Here is an 18,833-nt window from a genome sequence, read left to right on the forward strand (position 1 = left end):
TTGACTAGTAGAAGTGGAAGCCATGTCACTTGTCACTGAAACGTCAACAGAACTACCATATTGCCTTAGAGCAGCAGAGTCTGGAGCACCTTTTGGTGCCTCTGAGAGTCTTTGTCTGTAGAATATTCTGGCTCACAAAGTCTCAAAGGTTGAGTGGTAGGGAAGTCATCATCAACTCCTGTCTGCTCTCTTCTCAAATGACAGGGTGTCAGAGGGGCATCTCTGACCACTCCATGTAAACAAGAACCTCCCCACCCCTGGAATTCTCTCTCTATGCTCTGCCAGGTTTTTCCCTGTAACTCTCCCTATCCCATTCCCTGCTAACTAGTAGAATGTATACTTATAAGACAAAACTGTATTTTCTTGCTTATTGCTTGTGTTTTACTTCAAGGAGAGTCCAGTTTGTGTGTGTGTGTTGTTTGTTTATGTTGGTTGTAGGGCTTGAACTCAGGGCCTGAACTTTTTCTGCTCAAAGCTAGCATTCTACCACTTTGAGCTACAGCTCCACATCTGCTTTTCTGGCAGTTAATTAAAGAGATAAGAATTTCCTGGACTTTCCTGCCCTGGCTGGCTTCAAACCATAATCCTAAGACCTCAGCCTTCTGAGTAGCTAGGATTACAGGCATGAGCCACCTGTGTCTGGCTGAGAGCCAAGTTTTTGCTTGCTTTATTTCATTGTTGAATCCCTGTTGTCTAGACCAGTCAGTGGTGCCTGATGACTCAAAATGTTTACTTGCGGAGCAGACCTCAAGGCCAGACATTGTATAAAGAGAGAGCCACACTTCTGGCGAGTTGAGAGACCTTTCAGAGGTCGTCACACTTAGTGACAGAGCCGCTGACTCAGATGATCAGAATTTGTTTTCACTTTAATGCCACCCATACATCTTACAAAAGAACCTACAGTCTTATGAGCAATTTTCAATGCATGTGGCTATAAGCTAAATAAAGTAGCTTCCATGTAAGTTAAGAAAAAAAAAATTGAAAAGAGCCAAGTGGTGGTCTCTCCTGCCTGTAATCCTAGCTGTTCAGGAGGTTGAGATCTGAAGATCATGGTTTAAAACCAGCCTAGACAGAAAGGCCTGTGAGACTTATCTCCAGTTAACTACCAAAAAAGCAATAAGTGGAGTCTCATCAAAGAAAGAGTTATCTAGGGAACAGATAGATTTTGGCTGGTCCCAGGGGAGAAAGGAACACTGCTGGGTCTTTTCTACTGCCATACCAAGATAGTGGAAAGAGCTAAGGAGACACTTTCATGGGTTTGTGAGTGCTCCTGTTCACTTAGCCCTGATTTGTGGGGCCAGCACAATGTGTGGAACATTCCTTTGACCACCAAAGCAGTTTGTGACATATTACTGTTATTTTTGTATGCGTCTTTTTGGGTTTGTTCCCTTATGTACCACTCACCCAGGCTTTGCCTGAGTACTCCCAGCAGTGCTCTTAGGACTTCTGCGAGGTGAGCTTCGAGGTCAGCAGCATGTAAGCTGGTCTTGTGGGTAGCATGGAACAGCGGGGTCAGTTGGGGTCAGTTAGTTCCTTGTCAACTAGGAGTTTTCCCAAGGTGCTTTGAGTGCTGAGGCTGACAAAATGAGTCAGGGGTGGGCTGAAAAGCTGGGGTACAGTGAAGTGGAGGGGAGAGGGCCTTCAGCAAACAGCCCACAGGCAGCTTCCTTCAGCCTGGGCAGCACTGAAGGATGCCAACTCAAAAGTTGTAGGAAGCCAGGCGCTGGTGGCTCACACTTGTAACCCTAGCTACTTAGGAGGCTGAGATCTGAGGATGGCAGTTCAAAGCCAGTCCAGACAGGGAAGTCTGTGAGACTCCAAAAAAGCCAGAAGTGGCACTGCACAAAGAGGCTCAAGGACAATACTCAGGCCCTAAGTTCAAGCCCAGGCCTGCTCTCCCCCCTCAAAAAGAAGTTCTAGGAAGGGACACACGAATTTCTAACAGCCCTGCAGATTGTTGTGAGGGTTTGTGGTGGTAGCAGGTTTAAATCACCAGGGCCTACTTGGAGAAGTGCTCACAGCTTTGAAGTCAGATGCACCCGAATCAGAATCCATCTTGTCTAGTTGGGTGCTGGTGGCTCACTCCTGTAATCCTAGCTACTCAGGAGGCTGAGATCTGAGGATCATGGTTCAAAGCCAACCCAGGCAGGAAAGTCCATGAGACTCTTATCTCCAATTAACCACTAGAAAACAACAAGAGGCTGTGGCTCAAAGTGGTAGAGTGCTAGCCTAGAGCTGAAGAGTCAGGAACAGTGTCCAGGCCCAGGACTCAAGCCCTATGACTGACCACCTTAATCCTCTCTCAGTGTGACTGGGGCTAGTTATCAATTTCACCAAGTGTCCACTTCCTTTCTGTTAAGTAGGGATGCTTTTCTTCTTTGGTTGTGAGGACTTCTTGTATTGAAGTGTTTGTACAATTTTATGTGTTAGGTGCAATAAATAAGTGAAAGAAACAACAGTGACTGCTTCCTTATCACCTTTTCTTTTGTGGTGTAGGAGAGTTTACTTACTGATGGGGAGAAAGGAAGGAAGGAACTGAAGAACAGGGAGACCTCACCTTGCCATCTCTTTTAGTCCTGTTTTGTGATTGCTGTTGGTCCTTAAGCAGACACAGTAGTTGGGGGTGACAACACCAGTGCTCTCTCTCTGTATCAGTAGTAGTCTAAGTCCTGTTTACAAAGTGTCTCATTGTGATTCTTATTTGGAGAAAGCGACTCAAAAGATGTAGCCCCAAAGAAGACTCCTGTCCTGTTAGGACCTAATGATTTTTAACTAAAGATGCTCAAAGAGCTTTTCAGTGCTTAGGCAAAGAAGTTTTATCTTCCTGTTTTCTATGAACACCAGTTTTTCTCTTTCTTTCTTTTTGTCTCCCTGGGTTTGACCAAGTTAAATTTATTGATAGACACTGCCTGAGTTGGCATGAAGGTGCTCTGACTTTAAATTTTTTAGCTGATGGTATGGGTACCTATTTCTAGTAAGGGATCCTACATAATGGGACCTCAAATGAAAACTCTACATGTGGGTTCCTCTTTCACCTTTTTTTCTTTTTTAAAAGAGGAATAGTGCAACAACAAGTAATGAGCCAAAATAGTGTTTGAATATTCAGCACAGGCAAATTACACGTTGTATACAGACTGTGAATAGCAGAAAGAAAATGAGTACCACCTTCAGAGACCATGCCTATAGGGAAGGCTCTTGTCCTACAAACCGTGCTAGTTAGTGTCTGTAACCCAGCTACAAAAGCAGTTGTGAGAAATGTAAAGGAACTTCTTGGGGGAGGGGATCCTCAGCAGAATTCTGTTTTGTCTTTTGTTCCAAGTAAATGGCTGCTGTTTATAACAAATAAGCTTTTTATGAAAATTCACTGAATTTTTTTTGTATCATAAGGGCTCATTGAATTTTGGGTTCCAGTGCTTTGTCTGCTGTGGCTTCATTGGTAGTTGGTGTGGTGTCGCTGTGTCTGTTATGTTTATGTGACATTCTAGTTCCCAAGGTTGGTCAGTCAGGAAGTGAGGAGTTCAGTTGATACCTGCACTTAGGATCAACTTCCTTCCCATTAAGGTCAATTAATCTTTTATCTGGTAAGTTACCTTCAGAAGTAGAGTGCTTGTTTTCAATGTATTGTGATGGAGTCCTATGCTTCAGGTTTAGCCTGACCAGATTAACTGCTTAGTTATTGAATGCCTTATGCCCTTTCTCCCAGAGGTCAGTATATAAAATAACTGGCTTACAGTAAAATAGTGGAGATGGAGAGTGCTTCATGCTGCTTTAAATGTTCTTTTGTTGTTTTAAGTAACACTTGAATCTGAAGTCATTTGGGCTATTTAAATAAGTAGAGGAAAAGGCAATTGCATATGTGTAATCAATGTTAGTGATAACTACTTGCACAGTCAAATAGGCAGTTTTGGATGCTTTGATACAAAGATTTGCCAGTGTTTTCTCTCTTGTTGCTGAAAAAAATGGATGTGTAAATCAATGCAGTTGACCTTCTTTGTGTTTCCTGGATCCTTTATTATTAGTGTTTTCATTCTTTTTTTTTTTTTGAGGCAAGATCTTGCTGACCTCCAACTTGGGGTCCTCTTGCCTCAGAGTCCTGAGTGCTGGGATGACAAGAGTATACCACCATGCCCAGCACTCTTGGTGCTTTTAAATTTGCCAGTCTCCCTCTTCAAACAGATTCCTCCCTCTTGAAGTTGTAGTCCAGATGACAGGGCTGCTGAGTCCCAGGGTCCCGGGGTCAGGGCAGTGTCCTTTTCCATGCCACTTTACTAGGTACCTTTCACAGTAGCTGCCCTTTCTTCCAACTAACTCACAGCTTAGCCAGATCAGCTCTTCCCCCTTTGAAGAAACTACTCACGCATTCTCCTGGCAAGATCTTTTCCCCTTCACTGCCCATCTAGACTCTGTTTCTCTCATATAGAGGTGATTTTGGTACAATGGTAGCTCATTGTGTCAAACATAGCTTGCTGCCCCCCTTCACATCCCATCTGTTCTAGAAAAGCTGTAAAAGGCAGAACAAACATGCTAAGCCCAGATGACTGGGTCCTTTCTTTGTTCTGCCTGATGTAATATTCCCTGAGGCTGTCACTTAATTGCAAGGACTGGATAGTAATTGATGTTCATAATGATTTCCCTGAGCCATTAAGAAAAGCATCTTTAATGTACTCAAGAATTCGAGATTTAGAAAGATTTCCGTCAAGATTGGGCCTTTAAAAAAAGATGTGGGTACATAATTTATTTTACTTTCAGTCTCTGCTTACTCAGTTTTGCAAAGCAGTGACTCATTTATTGGGGTGTGTCTATTTTGCTTTTCATTCTTAGCATTAGTCTACCCATTCCCTGTGATTGAGGCACAGTTTCTTTAAAGGGAGTGGTGTTGTAGATAAGGGAGCTCCTCTAAATAAGATACAATTTTATATTGGGGCTTTAATTTTAAACCTGTAAAGGAATAGTAACACTGTCTTCTTATTAAATCACAAGTTCTGACTGATCTCATAATACTTAGACATTCCTGTGCTTTCTTGTCTACCTGATCATGGGAGGGAGCAATAGACACAGATGTTGATTATAATAGGAAATAGTAGTTACAAGGATGGAATAGGCAAAAGAAGGGGCTCAGTCTGAACTTAGAAAGCGCACAGATCACAGACCCTTGGACTTTTGTTGCCTTGTTCCTGCTCTATTGTAAGGAGATGTTCAAAACACCACACTATTTCCTCAAATACTTGGAGCTGTTTTTCTCCTAAGTTAATGACACATTCCTTATCTTAGGTGGCTTGTGGGGTATTCTTTCTCCGCTGGGTAATTTTAGGTATTTCATAGATACTTCCTGGAAAAGCGAATTCATGAGTAAGCCTTGTGGTTTTGAGGTTGCAGAACCAGTTAAGCTGGTCTTTGCTTTTGTAGATGAAGTGGTCAGCAGATTGCCCATTGCTGAACTCTGGCCATTTGCCTCATAGTCATGAAGGTTCTGTATTTTCTAGTAAAATAAGGAAACTCAGAAAGCAGAGTGGATTGGAATTTTCAAGACATTTTGAGGAGAGAACTGATTTGGCTTAGCTACTAAGTACGTATTGTTCTAATTTTTGGTTATCTTTCTTATCTTTCAAATCATCTATTTTATTCTTCTAGGCTTGCCCATTCTTTGAGTCCCTGAACTCCTATAAGTTACAGGTTTTTATGGAACACAAAAATCTCATATTCGATGTTTATTAGAATTAACTTGTTCTGAATATAACCTTCACACACACCAAAACTTCCAGCGAAGACAGTGCACACACACATACACATGCATGCATGAGCAATTGTAATTGACATTGTATAGTCTGAGAAGAATAAGAGAACTTGCCTTTGGCCTTTTCCACACAATCTTAATGGAGTGGAAGTCTGCACATCATAGGTAAAAGTGAATCCTTTTTGCTAGCAAACGATCTATTTCCTAGAGAAACTTAACAGCCTTCTCCTCATACCTAAGTAAACTCCTTAAATCCAAAATATTAATGCCTTCAGAATAACCAAATATTACTAAAATGTCAAGGGACAAAGATTCAAGAAACAAAATTGAATAGGAATGAGTTTCCTTTTTGCAGAAAGCACATATTCCACCTATCATAATGGAATCTCTTCTTCCACCTTTTTGAGTGGATTGATATCTTTTCCCTCATGGGTACAGTTCTGACACATGAGCCATGTTTCCAGTCTCTAATGGCTTTGCTGGTTAATTGGATATAGAATTTCGAAGACCTTTGCTAGCTGGTCTGGCTTTGAACCTTGATCTTCAGAGCTCAGCCTTCTGAGTAGTTGGGATTGTAGATACTGTCACGGCTCTCAAGTTTTTGTTTCAGATTAAATGGAGCAGAAAGAGCAGCATACTCATTTCTAATATTTACTGAAAGAAGATTTATGGTGAGATAAAAACTTGCCATCAATTTCAGAAAGCAATGGACAAGTCATTCTGAATGTGCCTTTTCAAGTGCACAATGTTCTGTTTTTTTTTGGGCCAGTCCTGGGCCTTGAACTCACGGCCTGAGCACTGTCCCTGGCTTTTTGCTCAAGGCTAACACTCTGCCAACTTGAGCCACAGCGCCACTTCTGGCCCTTTCTATGTATGTGGTGCTGAGGAGTCAAACCTAGGGCTTCATGTATACGAGGCAATCACTCTTGCCACTAAGCCGTATTCCCAACCCTAGAATAGTTAAATAGGATATTTCATTTACTTCTTAAAGTATATAGGGAACAGTCTGGGTGTGCATCTGGAGCTGGCTAACTTAATTTTTTCTAAACTTTAGGCATTCTGTCTTATGAAGTAAAGATAATGATACTTGTTTTGAGTTGCGTGGGGAATGAAGGATTCTGTAGAGAAAATGATTGTTCATTAAATGTCCAAGTAGTGCTTTCCTCACCCCAGGGCTGTGTTAGCTGGAGTTGAGGCTGTAGGTAGGTAGCTCTCTGTGGTGCTGAGGGAGGAAAACATATGTAATTCCTGAGTTATGGGTTTACTTACATAGTTTCATTCTGTCTGTTACCTCTCAGGCTTTATAATTCTAACACAAAAGCTTTGTTAGTTAGGTTGCAGGCCAAGTGAAATTCCTTGTTAAGGTGTGAAGTGGCACCATTGAATAGCAAGGATTTGCCAGGGAAGGTTGGAGCGTGAGTGTAAACCGTCTTGATGGGGTAGTTGCTATAAGGCAGTGGAAGGACCATATCCCTTAGGCTTGGGATCCTAAGTTCAGGGCTCTTTGATTTCTATGATTCCTTTGAGCCTCCTCCAGGTTTCGCTTAATGTGAATGAGACAGTTAAGAATTTGCCTAACCGAAAAAAAAAAAGAATTTGCCTAGTAGTGGGCATAGTAAATCATCAAACTGATAGTACTCCCTCCTTCCCTTTTGGCTCCCTCCCCCCTTAATCCCCTTCTTTCTATCTTCTTCCCTTCCCTTCCCTTCCCTTCCCTTCCCTTCCCTTCCCTTCCCTTCCCTCCCCTCCCCTCCCCTCCCCTCCCCTCCCCTCCCCTCCCCTCCCCTCCCCTCCCCTCCCCTCCCCTCCCCTCCCCTCCCCTCCCCTCCCCTCCCCTCCCCTCTACAGAAGGGGTGATTCAGTTAACTGAGATCCAGTCAGACTTTTGTGAAATGATACTGATAGACTAAAATTTTAATTCTGGATTTTGTTATCTCTCCCTTTGAAAGTATGGATTGGAAATAATTCAAGGTTTTTGTTGTTTTAAACAAGAAATTTGGATAGCACTATTTGTGATTATGTGCTTTAAAAAATTTTTTTTTCCAGTCCTGGGGCTTGAACTTAGGGTCTGGTCACTGTCCCTGATCTTCTTTTTGCTCAAGGCTAGCACTCTACCACTTGAGCCACAGCGCCACGTCTGGCCTTTTCTGTTTATGTGGTACTTCATGCATGTTAGGCAAGCACTCTACCACTAATCCACATTCCCAGGCCTGCGTTTTTAAAAAAAAATAAAAACGGAGAAGGCTACCCCATGTGTTAAAGCTAATAGAACTGCAGGAGAGGTGTGAGTAGAGTCTCTCCTAGATTGTGAAGATTTAAACTCTTAGCCCCCATTCCCAGGGGAAAGTCAACATACTGTCTTTTGGTAGTGTTGCATAAATCACAGACAAATTTCCACCTCTTAACAAACTCTCCTCCTCAGAAAGTAATTTACATGCACTAAAATCTAATGCGTTCTATCTCAGCTTTAATTTCCCCCCCTCCAGACTGGGGCATTTAAGTTTTTTACACAAAGATGGCTCTAAAGTTTTAGCAGATAAATTATTACTTGTTTCAAATGTAGAGGTTTGCTTAAAAAAAAAAACCAACAAACAACAGTAGAGTGCTATAGATTAGTAGTAGCTATCTTACTTTAGCACTCTAGTACCTCCTCTGTAATTGACCATGTCTCTCAGAAGTTAGAAATTGTCCTGATGATCCATCCAGTGCAGCCTGAGTTGGGGAGGAGAGGACACAAAGTTGGCATGGGTGAGGATGCTGAGCTGAGAATCCTCTGTGTGTCGACATCATGCAGTGCTTTCCACTACTCTGAACTTCACTTGTAGTCTGACAAAGCATCTGACACAGTGGGTCCTGTAGCAACCCTTAGGAAAGCTCATTTAAGTTAAGCAGTTTTCCCAAGGAAATACAGTAATAGAGAAGGAATTCCACGTTCAGTTTTTTTATGTACCATGTCTTGTTTCTTAGAAACTAGGGAACAGAATTCATAGATAATTTCCTTATTTAAGTTTAAAGTTGACCTTGTTTAGAGAACTAGTATGCATTAGTGAAGACTACTGCCTCTTGGGGGGGGTGGTGGGAGGATGGTTATTGGGAGGTGATTTCCTGACCAGGCTGGCTCAGATTTCAGCCTCTTGGGTAGCTAGATTTATAGGCATAATCATCAACATAACAGAAATATTCTATTCTTTATTAGGTTCTGATTTATAATCCTTCAGCAAAGGAAACATAGATGTTACATATAAGGCAAGTGCTGAGGAAATTCACAAATCTCAGTTTTTATGCCATTGTCCCATTCAGTTTCAAGAATACACACTTGCCTTGAGTTTAAAACAAAGCACAGGTCATTTTCTGGTTCCTTCTTATTGCTTTATGTTAACTTGTGTAGAAATTAGGAAAGATGCCACAAAATAAACACCTGGAAAGAATTTTCACAGACACATGGACTTTCTTGGTCTGTAAGGATTGTAAGTGTTGCCACATACTCAGAAAACTTCCCTTGTTTCATTTGACACAGATTCAGTGCAACATACCTACCTTCTCAAGAAGAAGGAAAGTCAGAGCAGCTCCTGTGGTATTTGCTCCCATCACCAGTTTTGTGTCAGAGAGAAGTTTGCTTTAGTGATTTGTAAATAGACTCAGTGTAAGAAACTAAGAGTTTGAGGGCAGATTGAGTCTGAGATGATCTTTGTTATCCATACATGGATGGTGTCATGATTACTTAATACGGTATCCAAGTTCAAGTCTTTCTTCTCAGATTTACAAAACTCAAAATTTGACCTCACAATTGTGTTGCCAATTAGAGTCATAAGAGCCGCTCAATACTGTCATTGATGGAGGGGAACAAGTTCAGCCATGTTTTATTTCATTATGCTTGACCACTGCCCCAAAGCTACACTGTTCTTTGCACTTTGATTATTGTACACAATACCCTTGAGGCGCCCACCAGTATTATATATCAGGCCCGAGGCAAACCAGCCATATCAATCTCAGTAGCTGAGTGTACTAGTTGACATATAGAGTCATTTCATGCTTTATTCATGGTGTAACTTGAGTACTTCTATGACTTTTCCGGCATGAAAGGAGAGATGTCCTTAGGTTTGAAGTTATAAGTTATCTGTACTTGCTGTCATGAGACCACAGGGAGGGAGATAAGGTCTTAGAAAATATATTTTACATCTGTTTTAGGAGTGAGATAGTCTTTAAGGATTGAGTTCTTAAGTAGATCATGCCCAGGTTATCTATGTGGCTTTTTGTTACTGGTCTGAAAATTGACAAAGCAAGGCATTGCAAAGAATGGAGAGAGAGGAACAAGTCTAATGATGAAACTCACACTTCCCTTCTGGGTAATCACATAATGTTAGCAAATTTGTTTGCAATACCAAGTAATGTAAATGGCTTACAAGATTTTAGGTTGTAGGTCAGGAGTTTTTAATATATCTCTTAAGAAAACTATCTTTCTGGATAAGATGTGGTGGCATATGCCTGTAATCCTAGGAACTCAGGAGACAGATGGGAAAGATGACAGTTCAAGGCCAGCCCTGGGGAGAAAAGTTAGTGAGACTGTATCTCAGCAAATAAGCCTAATGTAGAAAGGCGCACCTGTAATCTTAACTACGTAGGGTGTATAGGTAGGAAGATCACAGTCTGAGGCCATCTTGGGGAAAAATAACAATATCCAGAATTTAGTTAGTGAAAAAATATTGGATGTATGTTTCAAGTGCTAAAGCTCCTGCCTAGTAGCAAGGATGAGATCTTAAGTTCAAACCTCCTAATGCTGGGAATTGAGAGGGGTTGTCTTGCTGTTCCTCAGTCCTTTTAAATATTCCCTTTATTCTGATCATTATTCTTGAGACTGTACATTGGGTTGTAGGAAAGTTTTAAACAGGACTTTCAGTATAATAATTCTTGTGAAATCCACCAGGGTAAATTGTACTTACACACATTTTTGGCATAAAGATAAATATCAGGGATTTTGAGGTTAGTTTTTTCATATGGATTGTTATGATGGAAAGAATGGTCAACCGGATATATAGAAGAACATCTTATTTTAGTCATTTGGAGATAATGATGGGTAAATTCAACTTGTTGTCTTGCTTTTAAGCAATTCATTTGTATTACGGGCTCTGTTATTAAATTGGAGAGCACATCATTTTTGGTTAATTTGAGAAAAGCATAAAAGAGAAGAGCCATTCTGTTCCAATGACTATGCATAAACATTGATCTACCTTCCTTCTTCCTTTGTCTCTTTTAGGGTCGACATGTTAAAACAGGTCAGCTGGCAGCCATCAAAGTTATGGATGTTACCGAGGTAAGATAGATACTGTTACTTGAAAGTGTGGTTTCTCCCCCATCCCTCTCCCCCCTCCCCCCGTGCCTTCCCTAATATACACAACATAACTAAACCTATATTCTCTATCTGGACAAGAGAATAAATTACTCTTCCATCTAAGAGTATTACTCTTTTCAATGATCTGATCTCTTGGACAAATAGCCTTCCTGTGCTATTGTGGGTGCGTAGGTCCAGCAGCAGAGTAGTTGACTTAAATGGTTGCAGATGGCTCCCCCAGTAACTAAGGGTTCATAGCATTTGCTTTCGAAAACAAAACAAAACAGAAAAAGGAAAGGAAAGGAAAGGAAAGAAAAAAACAAAAAACAGCAACTACATTTGAGTGAGGTCATCTTTGGCAACAAAACCGACCATAATTGGAAACTTCTTTAATGGAGAAGAAAAGATTTAAGTAGGGATCATAGAGGTCACATAAATAGGGAGACGGAGGAGTGTGGGGTAGGGAAAAGCCTCTCTAGGGTATTGAGCCACATTTGTGCCGTTTTTTTTTTTATATTTAACATGGGTGAAGAAAAGAGCTCCAGCCAAGTTCCCAGAGGTTGGAAAACAGAAACATCTGCTAGAGCGCTGAGAAGATCACTGGCAAAATGCAGTAGCAAAAAATAGTTCCTGCAGTAGTTAGTTGCATGGGAACTTACTGTGCAGCTTTAGGTGGGAAAGAGAACTTAGCCCAAACAAAAACTGTGTGGGTATTTGTGTGGGCTCACCTGTGTGGATGTGTGTGCATTTATGTCAGTGTCAAGATTTAGATTAATAACAATCAGGATATAAAGAGTTAAATTCATTCTCATTTTTCAATTATTCTCATCTGAAATTTTACTGTCTGCTCTCAGGTTGCTTCTGACTGACCTAATTTTGAGTGAGATTCAACACGATATTTTACAGATTCTTGAAAAGATTAACCTTATGAATTTGAAAGATCTTTAAATCAAACTGTGCTTTCCAAATTTGGAGTTTCTTTAGGGTGGTAGTGGCTAAACTAATTACCAGATGCCATCCAGTAAACTGGAAAGATCTCTTTTGCAGCTTCTCTTAGTCTCCTAATAACGCTTTCAGTGTGTATATTTTTCAGTGAGAATTAAAAAAACCACATTATTGTCTTTGGACCACAGGTCAAATTTTGAAACCTCTGAAAATACTTGAAGTGTGATATTTTATGAAGTGATTATTCTTTTTTTTTCTGTCAAAGAGGATAAAACATTTAAAATGAAAAATTGCTGTTGTTTCATTAAAATCCAAAGCGTCAAATAGAGAATTGTGATGTGATCTGTACTGTTTTATTACAGGATCCAACTTGGAATATAGCTCAATGGAAAATTAGATTTTTTTTTTAATGTTCTGTATTTTAAACATTGCAGCTGGAATGATTGATGGCAACTTCCTACCAAACAAAGTCTTTATTTCTGCCACTGTAGGAATGTGATGGCTGTGTTGGGATATGGTATACTGTAGTCCGAGATATTTGCTGATTGATTGATTAATTGATTATGCTGGTACTTGAGCTTCAACTTGGGGCATTGTGCTCTTTTGTGGCTTTTTCATTCACAGTTGGCCATGTGAGCCGCACTTCCACTTCCAGCCCTTTTCTGGTTAATTTGAAATACAAGTTTCTTGAATTTTTCTGCCTGGTCTGGCTTTGAAGTGTGATCCTCATGAGTCACCAGCATCCAGTGATTTTTGCATATGTATATGAACACACTTTTAGACGTACCGGCTGACTTATGGTCATCATTTTAAATGTAACATTTGGAATTCAGGGAGTTTAGTTTCTTTCTTGGGTGCCTCCAGTCACTGCTGCCTTTCCTGATAGCTGCTGTGGCCAGCCAAGGTATGTGCCCTTTCTCATCTTAAATGGAGTCCAGATGCGTTGGCCTGCTCCCAGAAGACCTCGTCACCCAAACATGGCTCTGATTGTAAAGTTCATTGCATGGTCACTGGAGAAAGAAAGTGTAAAACAGAAGAAAGTTGAAGAAAAAAATTAGGACCGCAAACTTCTACTACCTTACAGTAGCAGTTAGCGCTTGGGTTTATTTTTGGTATATGTCAATCATGTCTCTGTGAGCATAGCTATTAAGTATACACATAGTTCTCTGTTTAATAAAATCGTGTGTGTGTGTGTGTGTGTGTGTGTGTGTGTGTGTATTTGTTTAAGAGCTAGGGATTGAATCTAGGGCCATGTGCATTCTAGCTAGCCATGTACTCCCTGGATTCACTTTTTGTTGAGTTGCATACAAAAGGTAGGGCCTTACCTGTAATAAAAACAAGGCAGTGTTGGACAAACTCATGATACAAATTGCTTCAGAACGCCTTTAAAATAATTAATGCATAACTCATGTATTCAGGTAAAATGAAAACCAGATGGTGAGTCTTAAAAAAAAAAAACCCAAACAAACAGCTAACCAATTAAGCATTTACCATATTGGCCTCTCAGTAACGTTTCTTGTGTGCTGTTTTCATTCAGTGACCTCTGCTAAAACCTGGGGCTCCGTTAAGGATTCAGAATATGGATATGGATAAAATTTAGTTAGAATATGATATGGATAAAAGGCCATTTGTAGCTGGAAGCCTGGAAAACTTGCCTTTGCCCATTCTCCACACCAAGGACTGCTCCAATATTCTTAGGAAGTTGAAGATTTTGGTCTGGCCAGGGACATGGAGCAGGAGCAGGAGAGATTTCTCAGCTGATTTCTTCTGATTTCAGCTTTAGCAGGAGGGGCTCTCCAGAGGGTTCTCTTGATGGGAACAGAATTCTGCCTGGTTTCAGACTTTGTTTCACTCAATTTCACCTCAGGAGCAAAAAGTAGCAAAATGCTTTCATGAGGAAAACCACAGCCTTGGCTTGAGTTCTTAGATACAGCTAAAAGAAGGCAGGCTACTGTTCATCATGCTCAGAAAGCAGGAAGAGCAAAAGGTGTGGGAAGTTGAAGGGAATGGCTGTTTTCCTCTATCATCAGGGACACATCATGTCTAGTTCTCACACTATTGGTGAAGCCAGATTTGAATGTTTTGATTTAAGGGATGCCCACCAGCATTCCCACAGAGCTGATACTTCATAAGTAATCTCCACGGTGATACTTTGTATACTGTGAATATTCTGGTCACCAGCAGCTTTATTTATTTTGAGACAAAGTTTCACTTTGTATGGCCTTTGACCTGTTATGTAGTCAGGCTCATTTTGAACCCCATAGTCTTTCTGCCTCAGTTTCCCGCCTCAGTTTCCCACCTCAGTGTCCCTAGTGCTGAGATTATCACACTATCACTCTTGGCACCAATAGCCTTTAAACTAATATTAGCATTCATTTGATGAATTAATTATTATAAAATAATGATTTTTCTGCCTTCTCTATTAGCACAAGTGTTATATAAAGAGTTTCCTTTGTACTTACTCCCATCTTACTGCGTTAAAGCAGTAGATTGTGAAAGGCACGGGTATTGGGTGCCTAGGGACTTGTGAGAACCACAGTGTTGTCCCAGGTTCCATTCTGGACTACTGCTCTAGAAACTCAAGGTAGAGCCCTCCACGATTTTCAGATACACACCCAAGGTAGAAAACCTCTGCCTTAATGGAACCTTAGGAAAGATGCCACTCCCATCTCATACAGCCCTAGAGTTCAGCAGCATTGATACTTCCTGCTCAGGAATACTCTGCTCCTTAGCCAGTACAGGAATTAGCACCCAAATCATTGATTCCCAGTTTACTATACATGCCATATAATGTAATTACATTAATCACATTAGGCATAAATTATATATAATGTTAATTAAACATAATTTCATTATATTAATAATGTAAACATCAAGTTCTAAGGAGCCCTGTTGAGTAAGCTGATTGTATATTTTGCCATTTAATGTTTGTTATTATTGGATCAGTCAGAGCAGACTTGTTTTACTCTTAAGACTAAGATGTGGTTAGTTGTCCTGGCATATCCTCTGAGAGACAGAAAAGCGTTGGGCATGGGGAACAGGGGGCTAGGTGGCAGCTTTAATTGAGCGTCTTTCGTATTGCTAACATTGTGTTACTTGGAGGTTTAAGAATAAAATCTATAAAATCCTAGTAAAACGACCAGGTAAAACTCAGTTTCTGCCTGCCATCATCTTGGAAAGTCAAGGGGCACACACACTGAAGCATTGAAGATAAGCAGTATGCATTTGAGTGCTTACAAGCTAGGTCTGCAGATGGCAGGACTATTGTAGGGAGCTCATGTCCTGGCAAAGAAAGAGACGAAAACCCTCACACTCCAGTGAGCAATCAACCTACCTGTAAAACTTAATAGTTTTGCTACCTTGCAGTAGATGAAGGTGCTGTTCTTTTCCAGATTGAGAATAAGATCAAAATGTGAGGTCCTGAGTCTTCATTGTTTATTAGATTTTTTTTTTTTGGTCTAAATACTTAAAAAAGAACAAAGCAAGGGGAGGAGAGACCTTTGTGTGTTGTGACATTTGTTGGTCCTCAGAAGCCAGTTAAAAGGGGCAAGCCTTAGAGATTGGAACTGGCTTATGCTATTTCAGTTAACAGGCAGCACTTTGTCCCTGCCCATCCATGGTTTTTGACAGACTCATCATAGGACCATTCCAGATTCTGGGGTGAGTTACAAATGCATCTGGGAGACCACATTCCGCTGCCTTGTGTTTGGGGACATCATTTAACACCCTCTACCCCCATGTTTTCTCTCATCTACTTTAAAAATCTCCCCTCCCTTTCTTCTTAAACGAAGTCATACAGATTTCCTAGGCTGTCCTCAAACTTGGGGTCTTCCTGACTAAGACTCCAGTAGCTTGTATTGTAGCTATATGCCCTTGTCCCTGGCTAACCACCTACTTTTAAAATGAACTATCTTCTTCCTCTTAACTACTGAAAGAGAAACTGCTGTGCCATGTTTGTGGGATGTTAAATTTACCCCTGCTTGGTGGTTTTTTAATAATGTTCTGTAGCTTTGAACTTGACTTAAATGGTTTTGATACAGTTCTTCAACTTAGGCTTAGTAGGTCTTTCTATAGACAGAAAAGAACACTGGTTATATTTTTTGACTAATTGTAAAAACTTAACATCCATTGGAATCAAACACATTTAATTTAGTTATAAAGGATGGTAATGCTTTTGATAATAGCTCCTTTCTGTTCTTGTTGTTTTCCTAACTCTTTTCCTTGTTACCACTTCTTTCTGAAGCTTAGAGGTTTTTTTTCCCCCCCTAATGACCTTTTATGAAATTTTAGGCTAGGTGTATTATGTATCTGTATATATCTTATTTATGTACTCTGTGTATCTTTATGCTTTATACACAGAAATAAAGATTTTTCTTTACCTCAAAAAGTTGGCTAGGATCACATCTTTAGTGAGTTAAATAATCTCTTTCATTTTCCTGGGTGAAATTCTTGGTTCTTGGAGAAAGCATATAATAAGTACATAATGCTGATGTTTTTGTCCAAGAAAATTATAATTAGTATAATTATTGCACTGAAGACTCAAGAATTGTCACTTTTGAATCATTTTCATGTTTTATAATCAGACATCAAAATTCAGAAATGCTAACATTAATCAAATGCAATATAAGATTTTTTTCTTTCAGTTTCATCCCTCTAGGAAATTATTATTGGCTATTAAGAACGGATACATTCTTAATTTTATATTTAGCATTGTTGTTGAACTAATAGAAATGTTTCATCCTTTTATACTCCTTTCTGTGAACATAATTTTGAAGCTCATTAGTACTTTTCAAGATGAATTTGGGTTTGAGTCTTATAGAAAGTCTTGGTCTTTACCCTCAAACAGTCTTACATTCTATATTAGACTAGAAGGCTAAACATAATAAACTAAGCATATTAAAGCTTCAGTTTTCTTATCCTTAAACATGTAATAGTAATTTGTATCTTATATGCTTTTGTCAGCTTTGAAAATATTTAGCATGGTAAATGAGTTGTCTTGCTCCCTTTTCTTTAAAGGTAATATCACTTTTGCTGAAGGTATTTTAAGACTCCTGTATGCTTGCTTTTGTCACTTTCCTGACTTATCCACCACATACCTCCTTTTTGTAGCATTCTTCCCTGCAAACTTCTATAATAGGTGATTTCTTTGTCTCTTCCCAGTTGCAGCTGCCACTCTGGTTTGTTGGCAGCTTACACTGTCCTCTGTTGCTGTTTTAATTATTAATAGGGAACTTCCTTCCTTCCTTTCCTCCCTCCCTCCCTCCCTCCCTCCCTCCCTCCCTCCCTCCCTCCCTCCCTCCCTCCCTCCCTGCTCAAGGCTAGCACTCTACCACTTGAGCCACAGCGCCACGTCCAACTTTTTCTATATATGTGTTGCTGAAGAATCGAACCCAGGGCTTCGTGTATACGAATGAGGCGAGCACTTTACCATTAGGCCATATTCCCAGCCAATAGGGAAGTTACTACATGTCATCCCATGCTAATGTTATTCTGTGCTAGATTATAAACTTGTGGGGAGCTCTTTTAAACTCTCATAGCTCCTTTTGGCTCATGACAGAGCTCTTATTCACATGGATGGTTCCAGCTTAAATTTATTCTTTCTACAGAGTGCCTTAGGATTAAAGACAGTGTTCAAAGAGAATTTTCAGAAGTGGCCTAGGCCATGTTCCTGAGCTTTATTGCTCAAGGCTAATGCTCTACCACTTTGTATCACAGCTCCAGTTCCGGTTTCCAGTGGCTATTTGGGGATAAGAATATTAGGCACTTTCTTGCCCTAGTGGGCTTTGAACCATCCTCAGATCTTAGCCTTCTGAGTAGCTAGGATTAGAGGCATGAACTCATTAGTGTCTGTCTGGTTAATTTTAGAAATGGAGTCTCCTAAACTTCTCTGCCTGGCCTGGCTTCAAACAGCTTTCCTTGGGATCTTAGCCTCCTAAGTACCTAGGATCACATGAGGGAGGCCCAGATGTGTGGCTAAAATTGCCCCTCCCCCTTTTATTTTGGTGTGGGTTCTAGGGCTTGAACTCAGGGCCTGAGTGCTATCCTTGAGTTGTGGTTGTTTGTTTTGTTTTTGCTCAAGGTAGCACTCCACCACTTGAACCACAGCTCCACTTCTGGCATTTTGGTAGTTAATTGAAGAAAAGAGTCTCATGGGCTTTCCTGCCTAGCCTGGCTTTGAACTGAGATCCTCAGACCTCAGTCTCTTGAGTAGCTGGGATTACAGGTCTAAGCCACTGGTGCCTGGGCCAAAATTTGCTACCATCCTCTCTCATCATTCCATGATCCCTACTGGCCTTTTTTTGAATAGGACAAGGAAAGGATACAAAGCATGATAAACACAGGGGAAAGTGAGATCTAGAGAAGGCTAGAAATACTAGTGCTCTACTCTTGTAGAGGTACACAGGACATTATTTCCTCCCATAATATATGTGATTACCATTTACCAAGGAAGCTCACTAAACTCATTTCCAGGAGGTAAGTAGGTAAACTTTATTGTTTATATGATCATTTAGGTATGGTGATCAGCCATCAGCTCTGGAAGTGGTGGTAACCCTCCCGAAGTGAAATTCCCAGATGCTATCCAAGGCATCTTGGACACAGGTCATTCTGGGGCCAGGACCAGACACCTCTTCTGCCTGATACAGTTGTTATGACGCATGCCCCTTCAACATCTGTAGTTAATTGTCTATTATCCTGATTCACATCTCCTTGTATTTCTACTCTTCGCCCAATAGCCAGTTTAGCCTGCAGTTGCTCAGGCCACAAACACCTAGAGTCCTGTGTGACCGCTCATTAATTATTTTCTACGGAGTTTATCTACTAGGA

At 40.5% G+C, this 18,833-nt stretch overlaps 1 protein-coding gene across 47 annotated transcripts in view; it reads left to right on the forward strand.

Annotated features, from left to right (window-relative positions):
* The window catches only part of Map4k4 (mitogen-activated protein kinase kinase kinase kinase 4), a 147,648-nt gene that overhangs the window by 56,570 nt on the left and 72,245 nt on the right, over positions 1 to 18,833 (forward strand). For all 47 annotated transcript variants that reach the window (XM_048352413.1, XM_048352414.1, XM_048352417.1 and 44 more), the window contains one exon: positions 10,989 to 11,045. In XM_048352413.1, coding sequence (XP_048208370.1) covers positions 10,989 to 11,045 — 57 coding nt within the window. The remainder of the gene's footprint in view (positions 1 to 10,988; positions 11,046 to 18,833) is intronic.

Source organism: Perognathus longimembris, chromosome 8 (assembly GCF_023159225.1).
Source record: "Perognathus longimembris pacificus isolate PPM17 chromosome 8, ASM2315922v1, whole genome shotgun sequence".
NCBI classification, from domain to species: domain Eukaryota; kingdom Metazoa; phylum Chordata; class Mammalia; order Rodentia; family Heteromyidae; genus Perognathus; species Perognathus longimembris.